This window comes from Tarenaya hassleriana, unplaced genomic scaffold (genome assembly GCF_000463585.1).
Source record: "Tarenaya hassleriana unplaced genomic scaffold, ASM46358v1 Cleome41, whole genome shotgun sequence".
NCBI lineage: Eukaryota > Viridiplantae > Streptophyta > Magnoliopsida > Brassicales > Cleomaceae > Tarenaya > Tarenaya hassleriana.
The window spans coordinates 147,332-157,283 of NW_010966933.1; the positions used below are offsets into that span (position 1 = coordinate 147,332).

The window sequence follows — 9,952 nt, forward strand, 5'->3', positions numbered from 1 at the left end:
AAAGTTGAAGGCCATTTTACGTTTTTTGAGTTACTACTAACCAGAAATCATATAATATAATCCCAAAGGAGAGCAGCAGCCATTTGGCACCACTGATTCCTGACGAAAAAAAACGAGAAAACACGAGGTTGCAGTCTAGTAGTCTTGCACGTTGTATTTGTGACAGCATCGAAATTATTACAAGGGTATAGGAACATCAACAGCAACAAAAATCCATTTTCTGACACATTCTGAAATTAAAGATCCCTATAAACTAGAGATCCAAGGTTCCGTTCTATGCGCAGCTGCAACAGACCTATTCATCAGAAATTCCCATCACTAGTTAGGATCAAAACCCTCTAATAATGTATTCTGTTAAAAAAAATATTGATTCATGTGAAACAATGAATTGTATCCAGAAAACAGATACTTTTATCAATCAAGCCCCCACACTCCTTCCCTTGACCACAAACATAATTGGAACTTTGGGAACAAGTACCAATCTTCACGCTACTCGGCAACAAGCTTCCAGTTTCAAGTCTTCCCATACGCCGATGATAATTTCCACAAACAGGCTACCAAACCGCAAGTAGAGAGAAGGACGTCGTACCAGGCTCTGATTCTGCAAAATCGTCTCTCAGCTCATACGAAATCTTATCCTGATGAATACAGTGCAGAAAGAGTATGTGTTTGTTATTGCTGCTCCTCAATCTTAAGCGAGACCAGTTCACTTCGATGTTGCAGCTGTTGATGGTGGTTCCTCGGCCTTGAGCTGCTCGGAAGCCATCTATAGAGCCTCTCCGGCAGGAACCTGCCCAAGTAAATCCAGGACAGCTAAGATATGTTTCTCATTGATGGTTAAAGTCTCAAGACACAATCACATACTCTATGGACAATGGCATAGGAATGCTAACTTACAGCTCCAGTCTTTCATAGATTGCTCGCCGCACTGAGCTGTTGAGACCATATGCTATTGAGTTGAACAAGCCCTGACATACGGTACACAGAACCGCGACTTTATATTATCTTGGACAGACAGGACCAAATGGTAAGACAACTTACAAATGGTTGTTGTTGAAGGATTACGTACCATAAGAGCTGCCGTTCCTATATCAAGAACGGAAAGCCAAAAGATTTTATGACCTGGCTCAATGAAATCATGAATGCGGTTAATGGTGCCAAATGCCCACGATCCTATTAGAATGAGTGGATAGTATCCCCATCGATTCAAAGCCTGCAGTTCAGGAAAAAAAGATAAAGAGGTTAAGTATAAAACAAACACAATATTCTGTCAGAAACAGCAGAAGACATAAGACTACCTTCATGTCGGCTCTCGCATCTAGTTGATCTGCTCTGTCTGACATTCCAACCGCCATCTGAAATTAACATCGTTTTTTTCACTCATTGATTGGCATGTGTATAAATTGAAAGGATTTAAAGAATTGATGAATAGTTTACGTACACGTCTCGCGTTTTTTAGCATCCGTATAACTTGGAAGTAGGTAAAACCATTGTACAAAATGGCACCCCACAGAGGAGCGTAAAATGTTAAAAAGTGAACGGCCTGCGAAAGCGAAAAGGTGAGTTCAGCTCCACAAACAGAACAGACAAAGAAAATTCTCGAGATGGAGATTAAAGAGAACAACATTCATGTAACCCCTCATAGCACCAAACACATTAGACCACACCACATCTGGGACAACCATGAAATAATCCATCTCAAAGTCGCTAAAGAAAACGATTTTGAAGGAAAAGAACCCTTCCGGAATAGCCGACACAAGCTTACTTGCTCTGAGCAGCAGCGGAAAACATCTAAACTAAAAAGACTGAAACATTATATCTTGCCTTTCCTTTTAGACCAGTCTGCGTCCAGCACCATGGCCCCAAATGAGAATGGTTGTTACCAAAAGAGCGAATGACAGTCACAACCAAGGAACTTCCTGAAATAGTAGACTAAATGAGATTCCTACATTACATAGTTAACCAAAGCGGATACTAAGATATTCAATCCTTGAAAAAGAAGTCTAGATTCACAAACAACAGAACCCCAGCTGACACAAAGAAAGAGTAGGTTTTGAATGTCACATACCCCAGACGTACAAGTGAAACATGGCCTCTAAATCCTCGACATCTGTTTTATGTCTGACAACAGTGCGGTGAAGAGTGAAAGCAATGGTGGTTGTCCACAGGAAGGAAGCTACGCAGAAAAAATGAGTGCTATAGCCCTGTGCGTAACAAAAGAAACCCCTTGACGGATCCCTACATGAATGAGGCGTGTGGAAATCTTAGAAACAATTTGAAGGGTTATGCAGAGCATTGCTTGCGGGAAGCATACCCAACGATCAGGAAGAAACTGCAGAGCATGTCCTGCAGCCAACAGCAACGTCACCAACAATCAGACGTAACAAAGCTAGATAATCCGATAAATGCATGAGGACGATGATCCCAGAAAATAAAAAAGCTAACTAACTTAAGAATCAATTAAGATAATCCCTAATCTATGTGGATATTGATGAAACGGAGTAAAAATCAGAGAGACAGAGAGAGAGAAGACAAATCCTCAACCAAGAAGGGACTGTAAATGAAGGATAAGAAGGATAAGGGAGGGCGTACAGAGAGAGCGAGGTAGAAAACGAGCTTGAAGGAGAACTTGCGGAGTTCCTTGAAGAGGCAGTAGCAGAGGACGATGAAGGCAGAGCCGGCGAAGGAGAGACTCGAAGCTCCAGTGTTAATTGCTGTCAGAATCCTCCGGTCTCCGGCGGTAAGACCCCCACCGCCGGACATCACTCTCTCTCTCCCTCCTCGAGATCCAACAATGGAGAGCGAGATCACCCGCCGTCGGTCTGGATTTGCAAATGTCGTGTCCGGGTTGGGTCACCAAACCTCCTGAAAAGCTTGGTTCCGGTCCGGCCTTTATGTTTCTTGTTGGGCCTTATGGACCCAACACAGCGATTTTCAGTTCTGCCCATTCATTTTTTTTATCTGTGAATATCTGATTTATTTAATTTTACAGTTAATAAATATTTTTCCCCGAAAAAGGAAAGTAAATGGACAAAAACGAACAGAGGTGTGGATCCTGGATCCAAAGGGCAAGATGCTTAGGAGGCATATGAAGTATCGTCAAACAATTATATCTAAAAGACAAATGGAGTTTAATTCTTAGTATATAAATAAATTTATCATAAGAAAATCCTTGTCCTCATAACCTAATATATCGCATTGCTGGATTATTTCGATGCTAAAAACAAAAGTGATGTAACCCCAACAACCGCGATTACAAAACACAATAATATAGAAAAATACAGAGGGAAAATAAAATAAATTAATTCAATTAAAAAAAACCTAATCAACAACTAGAGCATTAGTTAGCTCCGAACGTCGACATTAATATGCCAAATGTCTCTTACGCGTAGTCTAATTATTATCGTACTAACTCTATTTATCAAATAGTCATTGCATGTTCTTCTCATTGAATCATCTACCGTCAAACACACGCATATATATACACGTATATGTACGTGTATGCATGGAGGACCCAACTACCTATGCACCATTATCTTTTTATCAAAAAAATAATTTTATTATAAATTTTAAATATAAAAACTGTTAAATGCCTCCATAAAAAATTTAAATTTGTCTCTTAAATTATATTCACTCCGTTCTATACCATAGATGACGTTTTAGAATAAAATTTTTGTTTCAAAATAAATGACAATTTTAGATTTTTAATGTATTTTTCCAAATTTATCTTTAATTAACCATATTTAAATATTCTACATATTTAGAGATAATAATTATCTATGTAGTAAATAAAAATATTTTAGACAAAACATTATTTTTCTTAATTTGCGTGTAAAATTTTTTAAACGTCATATATTTTGATTCAGATAGAATAGTAAATTTTATATTGCTTCCCATGTATATATGGGTAGGTGTGTTGAAGGAAAGAAGCAAGTAGTCATTGGTGATAAATTAATAAAGCCGTTTCCATTTGCAATATATTAATTTTTTTTATCATCATTATTATTATTATGTGTGAGTGTTTTAAAGAGTGATTAATAAATTCATGACAGAATGAGATAATGGTGTCTCTGTGTGTGTCGCCGTGTTTTAGAAGCAGCAAAGACGAAAGGCATTTCGGAGGTTGACTTTTGTCATGTACACGCAAAGGCGACATTAATCGCTTCATTAGTCCCCCAACACTTTTTTTATTTTATTTTATAATAATTATAATTGTATATATTAATCGATCGACAGATTGCCTGCGTTTCTTCTGACATGACTTAAAAAAAAAAAAGCCCTAGTTTCAGTTTGAACAATGCTGAAATTGGTAGCCAGCGAAACACACGGATGGATATCAACGATTTTTATGGTATTGTTTTCCTTACAAACCCAGCGGGACATCGTGCGGTTTTTGAAATTACGCGTGATGAGGCGTGCCTAACTAATGGCACAGAGTGGACATCTTGAGTGAAAGTGTGTGTGTTGATGGAAGGATCTTAAGATGTATCGATTCAGAAATTGCAGCTAATCAATCTAATAATGTATATGCACTCTTTTAAACAATATATATATATATATATATATATATATAGGGTTGCTATGGCTTAATATATATATTTTTTATAACGGTGGAAAACCCATCGCAAAACCGTCGGACCGGACACCGGCCGATACTTCGCACAATAACCGGCAAAACCACGTAGAACAAATAAATCAGTCAAAATTAACCGGTTCAAGAAAAAGTTCAGATTTCAGAAGAAATCGAATCCACAAACTCGTGTAGAGGAGACTTATCATTTTCTAATTGAGTCGGGGACTTCTCCGCTATGGTTAATATTTGTGGTTCACAAAATTGTGGCTGGTGATTTTTTTTTTCATTGTTTTCTTGCATGTTTGACGTTAAAAAAAAAAAAAAAAACTTTAAAGCTACAAATGCTAAAGGCATTAAGAAACAGACGATCTGCACCACCATTACGAGAATTAATACAATATAAAGTAAAGAAGAAGCATAAATGATCGAATAGGGGAGGTTTATTAATGACCTTGAGGTCAAACTCAATAATGTCTCCCTATCTCTTCATCATGACAATGGAGATTCTTACTCGACTATTGGACAGATCTGTTGCAGATGGACGACTATCCCTGCACCACCGCTGTATTAATCCGATGATCACTCATCTCTTATTCGCAGATGATGTCATGATATTTACCCAAGGGGACCTATCATCGTTGTCCGAAGTCCAGAACATTCTAACTGAGTTTGGAGTAATCTCGGGGCTACGGATCAACCCAGATAAATCAGAGCTGTTCTTGGCGGGATTATCCGATGGTGAGAAGAGATCTATCTCGGCGGCCTTCGGTATTGGGTTGGGATGCCTCCCCGTGCGCTACCTGGGTGTTCCTTTAAGTCCATCGCGCCTAACGAAAGCTGATTTTCAGCCGTTATTGCAAAGGATTAGGGCCAAGCTTGATGGTTGGACCACAAAATTCCTCTCAACTACAGGAAAGATCCAGTTAGTGACCTCGGTGATATTTGGTATCCACAAATATCGTTAAATGGGACTGACGTGACAATACGAATACTATGTCTCGTCATATTTTTTATGCCACGTCACCCAAATTTAGAGTTTTTAATTTGGACCGATTGAACCGGTATTAAACCGAATCGGTTCAATCGGTTTAATTTAAAGAAATAAATAAATAAACTTTTCTTCAGCGAATCCGTTCCAAATCGTCGGGAGGATTAGATGAATTCTATTTAGTTTTGATTCACTTTTACGTATCCAAAAGATCATTAGGAATTTTAGGATAATCAACTGGTAAAATTATTATGCTCTATGAGTTTTCATCCATAAACATGAACATGTTAAGTACCTATGGATCAGAGCAAACGTCTTCAAAGGGAGGACTTACTGGGAATGCCCACAAAACGTCGGGGCAACATGGAATTTGAAGAAGTTGCTACGGCTGAAGGAACGAGCCAGGGAGTTCACTAGGATCCAGCTTGGAGATGGAGGAGACGCATCCTTTTGGTATGACAGTTGGTTGGAGATTGGACCTCTCATTGAGTTCATCGGGATGGTCGGACCTCGCCTCCTGAGGTTACCGAAGACAGCGAGAGTTAAGGATGCAGTCCACGAGGGAAGTTGGCTAATCCGAGGAGCAAGGAACGAGCGGGTACAACAACTACAAACCATACTCTCGAGAATGGAACCCCCAAGCCCGGACAACGGCTCTGACCAACCGCTTTGGAGAAAGAATGACGACAACTATCATCCGACATTTGTCTCAAGACTTACGTGGGACAAAATCAGAACCCCGGCTGCTCCGGTTTCATGGTTTGGCCTGGTATGGTTTGAGAAAGCCATACCCAGGCATGCATTCCTCTTATGGCAGGTCCTTCACCAAAGACTACCGACTTCGGATAGAGTGGCTCGCTGGGGGATACAAGGGCCGAGTCGATGCATACTATGCCGGAAGGAAGTTGAAACCCTATCTCACTTATTCTTTTGCTGCGAATATAGTGCGGATGTGTGGCTCTCCCTTGCAGGAAATCTTGGAGGCTCTCCCCCTAGAGTGGTTGTGGACGCCGGGCCGTGGATTAATCAACATCTCACGACAACCCAACGGACAACAAAACTAATCAAGAGTCTTCTCTTGCAGCTAGTAGTATACGAGATTTGGAAGGAACGTAATGGACGGACACATAAAGACGTCGCAAACTCGCCACAACAATTGCGGTTCAAGATCGATAGGATAATGCGGAATATACTCATATCCTTGCACAAGCCGGATTCTACCGTATCAAATGACCCCCTCCAACAATGGTATCGCCTTATGTATTATGACTGAGATTTAAGTCTTCGTTATTTTTGTTCACTTGTAATAGGAATCATTATCTTTCGGGATCTGTGGTACATGTTAAACTCATGTAAACCTTCGGGTTATTTTTTGGTAGTAATATAACAATCACATTAAACCAAAAAAAACTCAATAATGCTGACCATTTTAAACTAGTGACGCTTTCATGCATGTTCGAAATGGCAATCTGAAAAAACAAAACAAAAGAAACCCCTCCCCAATCACGGCCGATAGCTTTGTCATCCCACAAAATCTCGACGACCAAACTGCCCTTCCATATGTTTAAAAATTAAAAACAAAAAAAGGGTTATTACGAATATGCTAAAAAAATGTGCTTAGTCGGGGAAAATAATATTAAAATGTTGAGCCGAACGAAGAACAACCTTAAAAACAGGCATAAAATATTGGACAAGGAGAGGAGAAACATCAAAGAAAGCTTCAAACTTCCTCTCCCGTTTCCCAGAATTGGAAACCCTAGTTAGATCCCCGATAAGTTTCCAAAACTTGGAAATGATCTCTGTGGGGTTCGTTCTCCCCTCCCTTTACTAGCCAGATCATTGTTATTCATTTCTCCACAAACCAGGTAAAAATTGGATTTTTTTTTGCCTCCAAACGTCAGGTATTAGGTGCTTCGATTGCACGCTTTAGCGTGGCTGTTGATGTTTGGGAGTTCCAAATGTTCGATCTTCGCTTGTGGGCTGCGTTGGAATCTTGGAAGTTTCTTCCTTTCTGATTACGACATTTAGTCGGTAGCTGGCGCTTACATAATCCATTGATTCTCAATTAGTTTACGCGATCTTGTTTAGGATTCTTTACCGTCTTTAAGAGTTGACAATTGCGAGTTTGAGCTCAATCCGGAGTTGGTCGATTATGAAACTTGTAGAAGCTTCCTCTGGGATGGGGATTGTTTCTTATGCTTTCGTCGGCTCTTTGTCTTAACTCCTTGATGCTTTTTTTTTTACATGATTAGTCCAAGAATTGTCTTTCGTTTGTGTTGAACCAGTCGCATAATGTTATGTTTCAAGTGTGTTTCTCCTAATAATGCAAAAGAAAGATCTGAGAATTGACACAAGCATCCAGATATGCTTCGTTGTCTTCAGACTCGCGTTTTTTTCTTCTTAATCGGAAGCTGAAGTCTTTTTCATCTGTTAATTTTATCGATTTTCAGTATTTTTGTACAATATGATGTCAAGTGTGTTTTTTCTGAATATATATTATCAGTAGTTTTAAAAAGCTGCTGAGATATTCTTGGATTTATCAGATATCACTTCCCAAGTGTATAATTATGAGAGTAAGTTGTTGTTTTTTCAATGACTTCGCTCTCTTCTGCTGGACAGTGTTGCTGGAGACCCATGGCATCTGAACTCAAACAGACTCTGACCAAGACTTATGGCTCTCTTGAGCTATGGGAGCTCATAGTAATTGCTCTGTTTGCAGTGTTCATACTAATTCTTGGCGTTTCACTGTGGCTCAGTTTCCACAAGAAATCCAAAAGATCAAACTCCACACCACCTCCAGTGATCCAGATCCCCATCGTCCCAGAAGAGATCAAAGAAATAAGGATCGATCGCGTTTCATCAAACAACAATGGATTTGATCAGACCCTTGTAGAAAAATCCAGCGACAAAGACTCTGAAAACGAAAATAACTCTGCCTCTTTTAACCGTTTGGAGAAAAGGTCACAACCACCTCCTCTTACCACCCCGTCCCCTTTGTCTGGTCTTCCTGAGGTTTCCCACATTGGGTGGGGTCACTGGTTTACTCTCCGGGAGCTTCAGCTTGCCACCGACCATTTCTCCAAGGAGAATATTATCGGTGATGGTGGATACGGAGTCGTTTATCATGGAATTCTGGCAAACGGTACTTCAGTGGCTGTCAAAAAGTTGCTCAACAATCCGTAAGATTCTGATACACCTTGCTCCCTTTGCATTATATGAATCCAGATTTCACCAAAAGGTTAATGCTTATATCTGAGATTGCTTATCATTTTCATTAGAGGTCAAGCCGACAAAGATTTCAGAGTTGAAGTGGAGGCTATTGGGCACGTCCGACACAAGAACTTAGTTCGACTTCTCGGATATTGCATCGAAGGAACCCAGAGGTATATTTTCTTCTTTTTGGATTTATCTTGTTCCTTGCTTGCTTCTGTTCCAAAATGACTGAGAACGCCGAATGAGTTCTTACATATACTTAGACCGGGGGAGATGGCTTATATAAGCACTTTGTTCCTAATGAAATCAACTCAAATTTTGTTATCTTAAAACGGTATGGTACCTGTAATAAAGAGCATCCCGATGCACAATGCGTCCCCGTTCAATCCGCCTTATAGTATGTTACAGAAAAGTTGACTGTTCTCTAACTTATGCTGATACAAATCTCAGGATGCTGGTGTACGAGTACGTGAGCAATGGTAACTTAGAACAGTGGCTTCATGGAGACATGCATCATAAAGGAAATCTCACATGGGAGGCGCGTATTAAAGTGCTTGTTGGCACTGCAAAGGCGTAAGCCTCAACCACTTGATCTCTTCAAATTTGGCTAAGAGCTTTCGGTAGTGTAAACTAAACTCATGACAGGCTGGCTTATCTTCACGAGGCCATCGAGCCCAAAGTGGTGCATAGAGACATAAAATCAAGCAACATACTGATGGACGAGAGTTTTGACGCCAAGTTATCTGACTTTGGTCTTGCCAAGTTGCTTGGAGCTGATAAAAGCTACATCACTACTCGAGTGATGGGTACATTCGGGTGAGTAAAGACTGAATAATCTTTTCTTTTCCTGATCCGTGATGTGATGTGAGGGTTGCTGCTTGGATGAATGTCAGGTATGTTGCCCCAGAATATGCTAACTCTGGCTTTTTGAATGAGAAGAGCGATGTGTACAGCTTTGGTGTTGTTCTCTTGGAAGCTATTACTGGACGATACCCGGTGGATTATGCACGTCCTAAGGATGAGGTATGCTTCTTTCTTGTGTTTAATTATTACGGGGCTAGATTGTACAACATGATCAAATGGAGAAAGAAAAAATTGAAAGAGAGTAGGAAAGGGTGATGATGATGGTGAAATGAAGCAGGTGCACATGGTGGAGTGGCTGAAGACGATGGTTCAGC

At 40.1% G+C, this 9,952-nt stretch overlaps 2 protein-coding genes across 3 annotated transcripts in view; one reads left to right on the top strand and one right to left on the bottom strand.

Annotated features, from left to right (window-relative positions):
* Positions 1 to 204: 204 nt before the first annotated feature.
* On the bottom strand, positions 205 to 2,843 carry LOC104824720 (G-protein coupled receptor 1). Its single transcript, XM_010556843.2, has 9 exons — positions 2,593 to 2,843; positions 2,315 to 2,346; positions 2,069 to 2,238; positions 1,825 to 1,919; positions 1,442 to 1,543; positions 1,299 to 1,355; positions 1,070 to 1,213; positions 898 to 968; positions 205 to 790 (listed from the first exon to the last, which is right to left on the bottom strand). Exons 1-9 carry the CDS (start codon positions 2,761 to 2,763, stop codon positions 673 to 675), a joined length of 960 nt encoding a protein of 319 aa, XP_010555145.1. The 5' UTR covers positions 2,764 to 2,843; the 3' UTR covers positions 205 to 672.
* A 4,384-nt stretch (positions 2,844 to 7,227) lies between these two features.
* The window catches only part of LOC104824723 (probable receptor-like protein kinase At3g17420), a 3,873-nt gene continuing 1,148 nt past the window's right edge, over positions 7,228 to 9,952 (top strand). The window contains exons 1-8 of one of the 2 annotated variants that reach the window (XM_010556847.2): positions 7,228 to 7,367; positions 7,463 to 7,592; positions 8,181 to 8,740; positions 8,840 to 8,944; positions 9,225 to 9,347; positions 9,420 to 9,590; positions 9,668 to 9,797; positions 9,916 to 9,945. In XM_010556847.2, coding sequence (XP_010555149.1) covers positions 8,196 to 8,740; positions 8,840 to 8,944; positions 9,225 to 9,347; positions 9,420 to 9,590; positions 9,668 to 9,797; positions 9,916 to 9,945 — 1,104 coding nt within the window. In that variant the 5' untranslated portion in view covers positions 7,228 to 7,367; positions 7,463 to 7,592; positions 8,181 to 8,195. Of the gene's footprint in view, positions 7,427 to 7,462; positions 7,593 to 8,180; positions 8,741 to 8,839; positions 8,945 to 9,224; positions 9,348 to 9,419; positions 9,591 to 9,667; positions 9,798 to 9,915; positions 9,946 to 9,952 lie in introns of both variants that reach the window. The other variant, XM_010556846.1, reaches the window with a different exon arrangement.